This window comes from Aquila chrysaetos, chromosome 12, assembly GCF_900496995.4.
Source record: "Aquila chrysaetos chrysaetos chromosome 12, bAquChr1.4, whole genome shotgun sequence".
In the NCBI taxonomy this organism is placed as follows: Eukaryota; Metazoa; Chordata; class Aves; order Accipitriformes; family Accipitridae; genus Aquila; species Aquila chrysaetos.
The window spans coordinates 4,393,742-4,408,601 of record NC_044015.1 but is presented as its reverse complement, the minus strand read 5'-3'; the positions used below and the strand labels follow the sequence as shown (position 1 = coordinate 4,408,601).

Genomic DNA, 14,860 nt, shown 5'->3' with positions numbered 1-14,860 from the left:
GGCCAGATCCTTATGTAACAGAGAGATAGTATTTCCAGAAAGCAAAGCAGTTGGTGTCAGAGAGAGGTCGGTGCTCCCAGCTCTCCACTCATATGCCTTTGCTTTATCATGGGTTTCTTTTGCCCCCTTGCTGGTGAAATTAAAGATCCTGCTGAATTTTGGAGAGGAGCAAGGGGGCAATGCAGTCCTTTCCTCACTAAGATTGCACTGAATAGACTTGACTGTAAAACAATTCTCGTGTTTTTTAAAAAAAAAAAAAAAATACTCCCACACAGTACTGGAGTGAGCCCAAACCCCTGTGAAGCTTGCTTGTACAAAGGGATAGAGGGTGTGCCCGGCTAGAGCACAGCAGGGCCCGGTGTGGAGTGCAGCAGCTAGCCTGTGAGAGGGAGCTGGTGGTCCGAAGGCAGCGAGGGTGTTCTCCCCTGCTTGCCTGGGCTGGTACCAGGGTGCTGGCAGCGGGACAGAGACCTGGTCTTAGGCCCCTCACCTCTCAGGTTCAGGCTGGCAGCATCAGTCTGGATTTCCCACATTGCTGGTGAGCACCTTTGGACGGGGTTGGACCTTATTTTAACAGTGTGAAAGCAGCATCTCTCCTCCGGGCAAACTCTAAATTTGACCCCGCAGTTGCTGGCGTGGGTGTCTGCAAAGAACTACTCTTAGGGTGAGATGAAACAGCCCTTACAAGCGAGGTGGACTGCAGTGAGTGTCATAGGTCCCCTCTCAGCCAGGTGGATGCCAGCAAGAAAGGGAAAAGCAAAGGCAAAAGCCCTTGTCCTTACTCCAGTGTGGGCTTGATAACAGGAGCAACCAGACGGATGGCGAGGGGATCCTAAAGGGTTGCTGTAGAGCAGTGTAGGCAGTAACAATCCCATGGCTGGAGGCTGCTGTTTTCTGGTGAACAGTGATAACTACGTGTTTCTAATTCTTTGCTTGCCGTGCCCCCAGAGAGGCCAGGCTTGGAGCAGCAAAGCAGATTAACGTTCAAGCTCTTGTTTTCAGTTCTGCAGACCTGTGACTTTAACCCATTTTTCGCATTCTGCAGCTGATGCTCCTAGCAGTGAGCTGCTGATTTTTCTGGTTTTAACCCATAATGCTACTCCAGAGCTGAGAAATGACTTCCCAGTGGAAGTCCTGTCATGCTGGCAGGATGACTGCAAAAAGACTTCTGCCATCTGCAACTCAGCATGTTTTCAACTTAGCAGTCCAGCCAAATATTTTGTCGGGAATATCAGGACGGTCTCTTGCTGAAAGCCCGGGAGGTCTCGGGAAGCTTTGCATCCACCCTCGTGCTCACCACCCCCCTGGCCTCTCACCCCCTGCCGCAGGAGGTGCAGCATTGTGGGGGGGAACAGCACTGTTTACTCTGTCCTCAGGAACGTGCAGGAACCTGCCGGGAGCTGGGGTGGTGACTGCGCACGCATGAAAACACCCGCCGCCCCAGGGGAGCACAGCGGGCCAGCAGCCCCCAGCCAGCAGCAAGCACACAGCTGCATTGGCAACCCAGCGCCCAGAGAGAGGGACCTGCCTCTTGCCATACCCTGGGGTGTGCAGAGTGGAGGGGGTGAGAAGGAGGGATGTAGAAATGGTGAGATGTGATTCAGGAGCAGTTTCAAGGAAAGGAGCCAGGAGTGTCATTGGTGGCTTTCCTTGTCTCCCTCTTCCCCTGCGGATGGCGAGGAGAGGCCAGAGGTGCAGGTGGAGATGGGAGAGCCGGCAGTACGGAGAGCAGCTGGGTGCAGCAGTGGGAGAGGAAGGAGATGTCCCCTTTGGATGTGAATTGCAAACAGGCCCTGGCTGTGCCCGGCTGTAAGGGCTGAGCTCTGATTTCTTGCTACGGTAGTGACTGGCCGACATTGCCCGCTCCTCTGATCTGGACCAAGAAGCTTGCTAAATTAGGCATGCAGATCGGCTGCATGGAAGTTGATGTTTGATGGGCTTGGTTGAAAGTGTGAGAAAACAACTAATTTTCCTTGAGGACTCTGATTTTGGTATGTGGGGTTTTTATATCTGGCCGGAGCCATATGACTCTGTGTTTTCTGCTAGCTGCCTTTGGATGGATGCTGGATACCTTGGTGCCAGAGGTGGCCACCGGCACGTGCAGCTCTCTGCAAGGCTGACCACACAAAGGTGCCACTGAGTTGTCTCTGGAGACCTGGGCAGGGCTGCCTTCAGTCACTGCCTCACAGAGTTCACCAGGGCTTTTGCTTTTAAGATGTTCCAGTCCCCAATTAAACGATGTCCTTGGCCCTCATGCTTTTTGTGAGCCCCCCTGTGTGCTTCCTCTTGCAGGGAGGTAGACATGGGGCTGGTAGTCTGGGTGTCCCCTTGCTCTGACCCCAACGGCACCCAGGTCTGTGGGTCAGGCAGCGACAGGCATGTGGTGGTTTTCCAAGTGTCCCCTGAGCGGAGCAGCATGGGCTGAAACCAGGGCAGTCCCTAGAGACCACACAGAGGAGTTAGTTATCCTTCTGCCTTGCGGCAGTATTTGGGAAGTAAATTTCAGCCAAGGGTTTACAGCCAAAACTTGTGGGCCTCCACGAAGCAGTGACAGCAGGTGTGGAGGGTGCTGTGTTTTCAGAAAACATGGCAACCTTAGGATTGGCGTCCGTGAGCTACAGGCACTGCGAGGTTTGCTGTGTGGCCGCAGTGGCAGCTGTGATAACAAGTGGTAGGTAAGAGCGCACTGCATGGAGTAGAGGGTCCGTGCGGGTGGTGGGCAAGCCTGAGAAGTCTGGCGATGCAGCTGCCAAGTGCCTCTCCATGGCACTGGCATAGCCTGTGAGCCACACATCCCAGCACCCTGCAGTCCCCACTGTATTTAGCTTGGTTTCCAAAGAAAATAAGGCCCATGGAGCAAGCCGTGTGTTTGCAGCTCTTCCCTCCCCGATGATAACTTTTGAACTGGTAGGACAATTTCAAGCTGGAGTGGATGGAGGAGCAGAAATCTCCATGGTGCTGTGTTTGCAGGAGCTGCGTGTGAAGGCCACATAGCTGCCCTCCTGTGGGGTCTGAAGTGCTGCTCAGCCCCTTGATAGGGACAGGAGGGAGCCAGGGCCGAAGCTGGCCAAGCCGTGGGACGTGGCATCGTGATAACCCTGGCGTGGTTAGGAAGTGCTGGTACCCCATTTTACAGAAGAAAGAAGAAGTAACTGTGAGGGCTGGTGACTTTCATTCATTCGTTAACGCCGTTGCTAATAGCACAGCCCAGAAACGCTGTTGGAGGTGAAGCAGTGTGGCTGCTGCATGTTGGGAAGATGTCGGTAGAAGGGCCGGGGGCTGGGGGGGTGCACTGCAAGTATTTCCTCCCACTGGGGACAGCTGGAAGCAGAAATCTGTGTTTGTATTTATTTCTTTCTCAAAAAAGGGAAAAGGACACCTGAGCTCATAATTTGCAAAAGTTGGATGAGAAACCTGGAAGCCGCCGGGCCCTGCATCTTTAAAAGCAGTTAAATTCCTCTTCTCTGCACTAGGAGGCACCTTGAACCTTCCTCTTGGCCCTGAGCAGAGCCCATCTGCTTCCTATTACCTTCCCATAAAGCTGCCTCCCCGGCCAAAAAGCCGGGCTTTCAGGGAATTCTGTCTGCAGCCCCGATGTTGAAATTAGTAACAGTTGTCATCTGTTTTTCTTTTTTCTCTTCTCTCTTTGCTTTATTCCAGCTTGAATTTTAAACCCCCTCCCCAGCCCCACCCCCCCGCCTCCTCGCGTGTTTTTGGCGTGGGAAGAGGTGACCTCGAAGCCACCGCCGGCTCCGGTGGCATCGGCCCCCCGCTCCCCTCGTCCCCGCCGCCGCTGCCGCCTCCTCACGCGGGCGGCCCGGCCCGGCCCACGGGTTCACGCGGCGAAAGCCACCTTGGCGCGAGGAGCGGGGAGCGTCAGCCGCTCGCGGGGCGCCTGCCAAGGACAACGAATTCCTCGGAAAGGAGCAAATCGGAACCGGCCCAAGCGAGGGAGGCACGAGACCGGAGAGGTCACCCTCTGCCCCGGGCCTCCCCGTGGCCCCTCCATCTCGGCCTGCGAGACCTCGGCGTCCCGCTGTCCCCCCGTGCGGGCCTGGGCTCCTCGGGCTCGTCCGCGCCTGCCGGTCGCTGCCGCTCGGAAAGCAAAATCTGAAAAGTGAGGTTATGGAAAACTTTATACGTATTGAAGCAGCCGTGGAGCCCGCGCTCCTCCAGCTCTCTCCTCCTTGTTACGGGTCCTTCTCTTGCAAGAGACGGGCTCATCGGGGTCTCAGAAGCGAAGCACCGCTGGGAAGGGGCCATGTTTTCCTTGCTGTGTGCGGGGAGGAATCGAAGCCGGGCCCTTCCCCCAGCCCAGCTTACGGGAATTTTGCAGCTGTAATTCCTGACTTGTGCTGCTCCGAACGTGCCTCCTTCCCCCAGGGTCAGGGCTGCGGGGTCTTGGCGCCTGCAGCTCCCTCCCGGCCCCTGTTCCGGGGGATGCCGAGGAACTGGGACTGAAGGGGAAGGGCAGAGGGGAGACGAGGGCACCAGTCACGACTGCCGCAGCTCAGGGTCGCGGAGAGGCGGAGGAAGGACGTGAAATAACAACAGCCTTGAGGAAGCGGGTTCGACAGCTGGAAAACAAGAAAAATTAGTAGTGTGAAGCCCAGGAGAAAATACACTTCAGCTGAGCGGCTTTCTGTCCGCAGACCTTGGAGCTGTGACAGGATATAAAGCTGGAATCTCAAGCTTTAATAGATGCTGAAAAATGCTGACTTAGGAGAGGGCCGCAGCACGCCCAGCTTTCGTTTCGCCTTCTCCCTTTTCCAGTTCACTTCCCGCAGCCCTGCGGGGAGTGGGCACGGAGCAGCTTGCAGCATCCATGGCACTTGGCCGTGTGTTGCTGTGGCCCCGGCCCTGCCCTCTCTGCGCCACGGCTGGGGGGTGACAATATAGAGGATGCTTTCACCAGGTGGATATTGACTTATGGACCCACGGTGCCGATCTCAGCATCCTCATGTCATGGTAGAAGAGGGCAGAAGAATTCCTGCCCAACCCTCTTGCTTCCGCTGCCTGCTTCCCTTTACCTGTCATGGGTGAGCGGAGCAGCCCGAGACGAGATTTAGGCAGTTTATTCTCATGGTTACTGATAGCATGCGCAGTCTTCGAGGCTGCCACCGTGGATGTTATATCCGGGCTTTGCAGAAACCGACCTGGCAAGTGGCACCAAATGTGACTGGGGAGACCAGCCCAAGGCCTCGCTGGTGGTCTTTGGCCATTTTTAACTGTAAATAAACAGTTAAAAATCTTAACATTTAAAATATGGAACTCCAAATTGTGGTTTAAAGATGCATCATTATTCCTCCCAACATTTCTGTCTAGTAGGGAAAAATCATTAACTTATTTAGATTAATTATTGGGGCAGGAATCACCTCTCTGATTTCTTCTTGTACCTCACCTATTTAGTCTCTGGCATGTGAAGGGTATTATTCCAAGCCCCTGCAGCACAAATAGCTTTGACTGCATAGTAGAGATGGGAAAACAGAAGTAGAAATAAATTCCAGACTCCCCTGAGGACACAAGGTGAAGGGAAGTGTGGCAGACCTGAGGAGGAACCGGGCTCTCTTGCCCTGCGCTCTAGCCAGTAGTTAGTCTTTGCTATTTAAAGCACACAAAAGCAGAGCGAGGCAAGGGTTAATGACGTTATTCCAAGTGTTTTCTTACTGGGATGAGGACCACACACATGCCATGGCTATTGACACCTTTGCAAAGAGCACAATCCTCCCATCTCCAGCCAAGCCTCATCTTCCCAGGAGCTCAGGATCATCTGTCCTGCCTGTCCCTGCTGTGCTCCAGCACTGCCTGCTGCTGTGCAAGTCGTAGCTGCATCCCCGGTCTGAAGTCAGACTTCAGTATGTATTTATCTGTAGCCTTTGCAGGAACATTTGCATTTTGCTGCGGGGCTGTTCTCAAGCAGAGCATCGTTGTTCAGGTATTTGGGATTCTCCGGGCAGTAGTTAGGTATGTGCCATATTCATTGCATACGTCATCTCATCGCTGGATAGAAACAAAAACCACAGGCTTTATGCAACTCTCCAGCACTATGTGAGTTTTGTATAATTGCCTCAGACTGAGTGGAAATTATCTGCAAGCCAAAAATCTTTCACTGAAGCAATTAGCAAATCATTTTAAATAACAAATACAATTGGAATCTCACAATCCATTTGTGGATAGAGCTGAGGGTAAGGGTGAGTTCACTGAATGGGTCCTTTGTTTTCAATCACTTTTTTAGGTTTAGCCAATACACTGAGAGCAAGTGCTCTTCTCTCAGTGCAGTGACAGTCATTAAATTGTATTTTAAAGCCAGGGAAACTGGAGTAGAGAGGATTTATAGGTTGCTGCTCACTACCACCCTGCTAATGCTTTTATTTTGTGCTCTCCTTTAAGAGATCAGGTAACTGAGACCAGGTCACTCTTCGGTCTGCACTTCCTTGTGGGTGTTGCCACAGGACAAAGGGGTCCCATTTATTCTGAGCTCCTTTCGTCAAGTAAAAGGTATATACCAGCCCTTTACCGCTGCTGTCAGAGCGGTGCGGGGGCTGCACTGGGAGCAGAGTTCGCCCCTAAGAAAGCACCCGGGTGTGCAGTGTCCCTGTAGTAGGATAATGTGGCTTTCCAATGCTGTGACCTGATGTGGTTAATTGTATTTGCATTCGCTTCTTGTCGTTTTCTGCCCTTTTTCTTTCTTTCCATCTCACTCTTCCCTCCTCTAAGATCGGGCTTTCCTTGTTCACCCTGCACACCATTTTCTCCCTCGTGTCTGTCTCCTCCATCCTTTGTTTCCCCTCTGCCCGTCTCTCCCGTTCACTCATCCCCACCCTTTCCTTCGCAGGGGCGATGCCACCGAGAGCCTGCGGTTCGAATTAGCCCATGCTGACCCCACTGCGCTGGCCCGGGCACAGCACACTGCAAAGACACCGTCGGCCTCGCTGCTTTGGGGAGAGCACGGAGCGGCCGAGGATGCCTGCGGAGGGACCGAGGACTCCTGTTTCTACATAAGCGGTGGCCGAGGGAGAGACATGTTGGGACAGCGCCCTTTCAGCTGGCACAATACTCCCTGCACTGAGACAAGCATCGCTAACCATGGCAATAGCTTGGAGGCTTCTCACATGGACTGTCATCTTCACTGCAGCTGTGTGCAACTTTCCCGGTTACACGTTCCAGTCACAAGGTAAGGATCGCAGTGGGAAGGGGAGCTGGATCCACCCGCCTCTGCTGGCAGAAACTGTAATGCTGGCCCCGGGGGAGGTATTAGGGTAATGTTGTGCTGAGGAGTAGGTGGAGACACCTCGAACTCTGCTCTGCTTGCTGTACTGCAGCAGAGCTCCTCCTGCTGAATTTGCAGGTGTTTTCCGTTGACCTCCAAGGGAAGGATGTGTTTTGCTCTCAGATGTTACGCTCCTTGACTTTTTGCAGAATTCAGAGCAGTGGGGTCTGTGTAAGATGAGAGCCACGTACAGGCTTAGAAAGCAAAGGAGATGTGGTAGCAACAGAGGAAGCTCCCCTTCCACTCGGGTGGAGCGGCGCATCCTCGGATGAATAGAAGCTTTGTTACGAGGAGGGTTGTGTGTGTGCAGCCAGCCGGTGCGCTTGCAAGCAGTCCTCTGCATGTGCAGGGATGGAGGTCTCTGCTGGAGCATACAAATACTCTACACAGCTGAATCTGGACAGATGTGTGCTGCTAGAGGAGTAGTTTTAGTTTGTACACACATTTCTGTAAGTGCTACCATTAGAAAATGCTCAAACCTGCTCAGGCATGAGCGCTTTGTACCTGTCTTGTATGTCTGTGTGTTTCTAATGGTCTTGTGTTCAAATACAGAGCCACGCGTGCAAGTGATTGCAAGGAAAGCAGAATGTGGGTCTCTTGTACGTAGATTTTGCCTTTGTATGTTATTTTATTCCAGGTTAGGAGTGAAGGGACTGGAAAGTGAGGTGGGCTGCCTTGTACCCAGCCTAGAGTACAAATACAGCATGGGCAGGTAACACAGGGTAGTTAAATTGCTTAATACTAATTTGCTTCTGTGACCATTTTTTAAGAGGTAATACGAACATCCCATCAGGCACCAGAGGTAAGAAAAAAGACCTCCGAAGTTAGACATTTATCTGTGCAAGGTGTTAAAACCTTGGCAGTTACTTATGCAGCCATAATCCTGAAATACTACATGTGCCCAGATTAATTGCAACAGGACCAAAGTCGGCGATGTACCCGGGCTGTTGAGTAGTGCAACGCCATCAGGCTGTAGTTACGATGGCCGTGGGTTGTCACGTGAGGCAGAACTGGAAGGAGGAAGAAAGGCAACTGAAAGCCACACGCCATCCTGGGTCTGAGCACCGTCTCGTTGCTAAACATGGGGCACTGCCATACTGCAGCTTGTGCTGGGTGAAACGAGAGGCAGTCAGACACAGAGCTGCATGCTGTGCAGGCGCTGTGCAACGTGCAAGGTTACACAGGCAGATTTTCTTGAATCTGAAACAAACAGGGTTTCTGGTCGTTTTCGCCAAAGTCTCTGGCAATGCCTGGGGTGACTGTTCTGGGCCTCCCGCGTCCGTCAGTTCACACCTCCCTCCATCTGCAGCACCGCGTTCACAGTGCAGCGACGCTCTGATGGGGACTTTGCTGCCAGATCGCCTCCATCCTGACTCACAGCAGCTCAAATCCTCCCTCGCTCACGAGTCCCCGCACCGTTTGCTGATACACCTCGGTCTAAACCCAAGGGCTCACTGAAATTACAGTTAATCCATTTATGCTCTCCTAGATGCTGGCTTCCCCTAACCAGGTCTGCGGGATGAATCTCAGCCTGTGATGTTGCTGGGAGTGTGGTGCCAAGGGAGCTCCAAGCTGGGGACTGAAGCCTGTCCCTTCCCCAGTCCCTGTCCAGTCCCAAGGGTCAGGCTGCCCCATGGGCCTCTCTTGCTGTCGGAGCGCTTTTTTAGGCTCCCTGCATCCGGAACAGTTGGCGTCAGGCTGTTGAGGTTACTCAACACTTCTCTTCAACACGCTACTGAGATAGTAAGTACATAATCCTCACAACACCCTTTCAAGAGGGTGAAACGCTGTTATCTCCTCTTAGCAGTTGGAGGCATGGAGAATAAAGGCCAGTGTTTTCAACAACCCACTGATTTTGACCAAGTGACTTGCTCCAGTTAGCAGCGGAGCAGGATTCACGTGCCCTGTGTGCACGACTCAGATCAGTGTATTTGTTTTATGCAGGAAAAACATTAACGTATCATAGTCATAAGCTGTAATTATCTTTGTGGGAAATAGCAGCCCAGCATTGAAGGCTTCTTCAAGCCAGCAAAGATGTAACGAGATTCAGATGTAATGGGTACACTCAGGCTGCAGTTTTGAACAGTGCAGGGAACAGCAGCTGAAACAATTGACCAAGTATTCAGCACATGCTCACCATTGCTCAATGGTTTTTAATCAAAAGGAAATTTTCTGCTAGTACCTTAGTTTAACTGTAGTGATAGATTAGACATTCCCTGTTTTATAGAACGTTAGGTGAGGCTAATCTCAGTGCTCCCAGCTCACATGTAAACCACTGGACCCTTGGAGGATGTAGTGAGACTGTCACAATGCCAGGGCAGCCTGAAGCCATGCGATCCCATAGCGTTTTCCACAGCCATCCCTTAGGAATCGTGTCTGGGCTGCAGCCAGGGCTCCTCTTTGCTCTGGTGACAAGACCAGAGCAAACATCTGCTTCCTTTTCATCCTTTAAGCAGCTCTGTAAGGAGAGAGTCAATGGTGAACATACAAGGAGGGAACAAAATCCTCCCTCCTCCACTTTCACCTTCCCTCTCTTCTTCTTTTTGTTCGGCTTACCCCTCTGCCTCCCCTGTGTCCTTTTCCTTCCTCTGCCGTCCCTGCCCCTGTAGATGTGTGCTCCCATTCCACCAGAAATGGGGTAGCGAGGTACCTCTCCCCACACCCCATCCCTCCTGCTTCCCAGCTTTCTCCCATACCCTCTCCTAGGAGGTTTGTAGTCCTTCAGGGGTGCCCAGAGTCCCACAGAGCCATGGGCAGGTTTTCCTGGAGAAAGGCTTTTTATAGCATCTCTTCCAAAGCAGTTTGACAGCTCTCTGGAAACACCAGGCTGCTTATCACCAGTGCAAACGCTTGTGATACAGCAGATGCAGTACTGCACGTTTTGGGCCAAGATCTATTAATACAGTGTGAAGTGGCTGAGAGGTCAGAGGGTACATGATGGCTTTTCTGAAAGGAAGGGCCAAACAGTGCCGCTTTTGCTGTTGGGAGCTCCTAGTATGGTCTGTAATATGGGGAGCATGACCAAGGCAGGGATGGGGATGAGCACATGAGGAATTAGGGAACATCTGTGATGTTGGGTAGAGTACACAGGGTTAGGGAGTAAAAGTGATCCTGATCTCTTAAAGCCTAATCTAATATTTTACATTTTTAGAGGAGAGGAAGGAGCCAGCTGTAATACTGGACGAGGACACTGGCTTCTTCCTTGTGTTGAAAGTCTCTCTTCATAATTTTTTCCATTTGTGGCATCCCCACTCTAAAGCATCACTTCCTAAAACACTCATGTGATGCAGGGGACTGCTCTTAGATCTTTCTTCCTGTGCCTCAGTTTCCAGGGTGACATCCCTGAGAGGATGCACCGTGACCGGCACTACAGCAAAAGTAAGTTCTCACACACAGCCTCACCCCCAGGCTCTGAACACTTTTTTTTCCTCCTGGACGTACCTTGCAGGTCAGGATCAGAGACTGCAGCCCAGGGTCCCAGGCCCTTTCTAGCCACTGTGTGCACAAACCTCCTTCCAATTCACTATTTTGCAAGCCCACGTGGACTGCAGAGAGGGAAAAAGAAAAACAAGACACTTCCGATAGCAAATTTTTCCAAGCCTGAGGTCATTGCTTAAGTGCAAATAGTCACTCTTGTTTGCCCGGCTGCATCACACGTGAAGCGGTGTGATGCAGGAGAAGCTGGAGCACAGGAAGTTAAAAAAACTAATAATTACTTCTGGCTTGTTGAGGCAAGGGAAAGGTGCCAGAAGTGCTTATGGTTTGGAAGGATGGGAGCTAACCCCTAAACCCAGCTGGTGGGAAGGACTGTCCCATTACCGGTGGCCAAGGAAACCACTCTGTCAGGCTCCCACACTGGAAAACACACTAGAGGAAAAGGAAACTTTCCGGTGCTGCCATGTGGTAAAAGTGTAATTTGGAGTCCAAATTTATGATGGCTGGGAAGGCTTTGAAGATGGGTGCTGTGGAGCCAGGCAAAATGCAGCCACCCTGGAGCAGCCTGGCCTCTCCTGTTTGCTTAGGAAACAACTACAAATAGGATGCAGAAAGCACAGTAAGAATCTTCCAGAGTGAAAAGAGGGCAAATCCTCTCCCACTCCATGAACCTCCAGGCATGAGGGGTTCAGAACACCACCCTGTGATGGGGGGAGCTATCCTGTCCAGTGCATGATTTTTTACATCCTCTGCTGAAGCCTCTGGTACTGAGGGCTATAAGAGACAGCTAGACCTCCAGTCAGATCCAATCTGGCAGTCCCTGTGACATTTTGCTTGGAAAAGGAGAAATTTCTGTTGAGGTTGCAGAGTGCCAATTTCTTTGACAGCCAAAAGTGTTGCGTTACCGTGTGAGTGCAGGCAGACGTTTTGGACAGTGACCTTGTCAGAGCACATTTCCTAAGTGGTACGAGACAGGCTCAAAGACTCAAGTGCCCCAAGAGAAGGTGCTAAGCCAGGCTGATATGATAAAGAGCACCAAGCTGGTGAGCTGGGAAGGCAGGATGGTGTCATAGATAGAGAGCTGGCTGGGGGATCGGGATGTCTGACTTCTTTTCTTGCTGCCTTTTCAGCACAGCTGGGCAATTCTGGTTACCCTCTTTTTTATTTTGATTGCAAGATCGGTATTGCAAGGACATTGTCTTTCTGACTCTTAGGAGGATGCCCAGTACCTAATGCACTAATACTGCTGTGATCGGGGAGGCTGGTATGGTGCTGTTATTATGCAAGTTATCAAAGCAGAGTTAGCAGGTCCACATGGCAGCTGTAGATGTTCTGAAGAACCCCACAGTTCCTTAGCAAGACTGTCTTGTCCTGAGATGTTGTCACCCCAAGGCTTGTTCTGGCTCATTTTGAAGAGAACTTATTGCTAGCTTTGTTACTGAAAGGGTCCAGGTTAAAATAACCCTCCAAACCACAGAGTGTGACTCTGTATGACCTTGAGTCCCTCTGCCCAGTGGAGATGGAGAGATGGGGGATAGTCCAGGTCCAGAGCCAGAATTTGGGTGTCCTGAATGGCCTCTTGGACCAGTGTGTTTCTCTCCCATCACCTGCAGAGGAAGAAGATTATGCTCCATAGGCTCAAGGCCTATTGATACCCCAAGGCTGTGTATGCTGGAGGCTATTTGGAATACCCTAAAGGTCCTGCAGCCTGGACAGAGCAGACCCTCTGTGTCAGGACCCTGTCCCTCCACCTTGCGCTGGCTGCAGCTCAGTTATGCGCAGGCCCAGCTGGCTCCGTGCTGAAGTCGCTGGGTGTTTTACTCTGACTCTCTTTGCAGAATGTCATTCCTCCTATGTTTGCTTTCCCTCCCCAGAGGAGTTCCTCTCCAGTCTCGATCACTATGAAATTGCGTTCCCCATCCAAGTGGACCAAAACGGGGATTTCCTCACCTTTGACGTGAGAAGCCAGCTGAAGCAACGTCCTCGGCGCAGTCTGGGCTCCTTGCCCTACGAGCCATCTGAGCAGCAGGTTTTCTACAAAGTCTCTGCTCACCGAACCCAGTTCCTCCTCAACCTGACACTGCACTCCAACCTACTGGCTGAGCACTTCACTGTCGAATACTGGAAGCGAGATGGCGTGGACTGGCAACATGATTTCCACGAAGACTGCCACTATGCGGGCCACTTGCAGGATCAGTACCTGAACTCAAAGGTCGCCATCAGCAACTGCAATGGACTGGTGAGTCTCAGTATTTTGCCCAGCCAAGGGCAATACTAACAACTAGAGCTGCCCATAAAGCAGAGCTGATTGCAGCCTCTTTGATCTTTGCTGTAGAAGTGCAACCCAGTTTGGGTCCCAGAACCTGGCTCCAGCAGGTGTATGGGGTTGGTGTCAAGCTAGAATATTGCACACTGGCATCAGCTGAGGGTGAAGAAAGCCACATCCCTTCATTACATCAGTAGGCGTTCCTGATCCATGTTTCACTTCTAGTCTAGTTTCTACCAAAGTCAGTGGGCATTTTTCCATTGATTTTAATTGGAATGGGATAATCCAGACTCTAGACCATTATTCTGGCTCTCACAGAAGTCTCCCCTCCACTTCCAACAGCAACAGCAAAAGGTATGTTTCACGTGCCAGTGAGGAAGAAGTGCAGGAGGACAGGAATTTCACAGCACAACTGGGAATGTCAAAAATGCATTCAGATCCTTACAACTGCAGATACATTCTTGGGGTTCCCAGTCACTTCTGTCCAGATTTCAGGAGCTAAAAATGTGACTTCGGGGGGAAAACCTGAAATAATCAGTTTTTCAATATGAAAAAGAGAACATCAAGAGGGGCAAGATGGCATTCCTCAAAACCAGCAAGGCTACTGCAAAGAGGGTGGGAATGATTGACTTTGCATGTCCTAACAGCTAGGACTAGACATCATGGTCTTAAATATCAGCAAGAAAGCTTAATGGTAGACATTAGTGGTAAGGATAGCTGAGCTCTGCACTATAGATTGCTTGGAGAGTACGTGGCCCCTACATCACTGGAGATCTTTAAGAATAGGCCAGACAGATGCCTCTCAGAAATACTCCAGGTATGATTCATTAGCTCTTCCAGCACTGGGAATAGACTAAGGACTTCCATCCTTATTTTTCTGTGATTTTCTGATATTTCTGGCTCACAAAGCACATTTCATGACCTGCCAGATGGAGGGATGGAGCAAACATACCCTGTTAGCGAATCCCAAGGATGATGGCTCCCTTGGAGGGGTAACGTGTAGAAAAAGACTCTGTAGGCCAGCTTCATATTTATGCTACAGCCCCACCTCTTAGCAGTATTCTGGCAGGGTGGAAGAGCTTCCAAACGGGAATGAATTCATATTTGATTTATTGCTAAATTACACTGCCAGAACAGTGCTGTGGGTTATTAACAGAAATGAGAATCTGACTCATTATATCACAGAGTCTAATGTTTCTATATCACAGCCAAAAATCAGAGCTGCATAAACTCTTGGTTCTCTAGTTAGACCTTTGTTTAGATATGGGAACTCTGCTGAAGTCCTAGACAATTTACTGGTGTTCGCAAAAGCACTGAAGGGTGAGCTGGATGCTGCTGGCTCAGAAGGGAACTGGCACCTTCCCACTTCAGAGGGCAGCAAGTCCAGGGCAAGCAATGGCCCGGCAGCACTTGTACTGGGATAATTTACTCCACAGGCTGTGTTTAGCTCTGGAGAGATACCAGGGGCTGTCTGGAGGAAAATGCAGCCAGGCACAAAGAGGGATGGAGGGTCATCCAACAACCTCTCCTTTTCCTGAACACTGTCCTTCTGCCCTTGAGAGCTATGGACATCAGCAAGGAGAGGGGAGGAGGTCTTCTGGGTTAGTGAGGATGATAGGGTCAGGAATTTGGACAAGAGGAGTCTCATCTTTTTAGCTGATGGAGTGGGGGCTGTATTTACCACCGGAGAAGACCTGTTGCAGAGCTCTGGTTGATCAGTAACAGCTGATCCGCTCATGCCATCCCTCAGCTGCAGCACGCTCCCTTCCAGGCAGGCATCAGTCTGCTTTGGAGGGGACAGATAGGGACAGAAGAGGGTCTCCAGTTGCTGAGGTCTCAAGGTTCAGGTTCATGCTGACACGTGCTAAGGGGGGACTGCACACAGTGAC

General features: G+C 51.3%; 1 protein-coding gene across 2 annotated transcripts in view; it reads left to right on the top strand.

The window, feature by feature from the left end:
- Nucleotides 1-14,860, top strand: part of ADAMTS10 (ADAM metallopeptidase with thrombospondin type 1 motif 10) — a 59,664-nt gene that overhangs the window by 6,256 nt on the left and 38,548 nt on the right. For both annotated transcript variants that reach the window (XM_030033284.2, XM_030033281.2), the window contains exons 2-3: nucleotides 6,836-7,174; nucleotides 12,580-12,944. In XM_030033284.2, coding sequence (XP_029889144.1) covers nucleotides 7,087-7,174; nucleotides 12,580-12,944 — 453 coding nt within the window. In that variant the 5' untranslated portion in view covers nucleotides 6,836-7,086. The remainder of the gene's footprint in view (nucleotides 1-6,835; nucleotides 7,175-12,579; nucleotides 12,945-14,860) is intronic.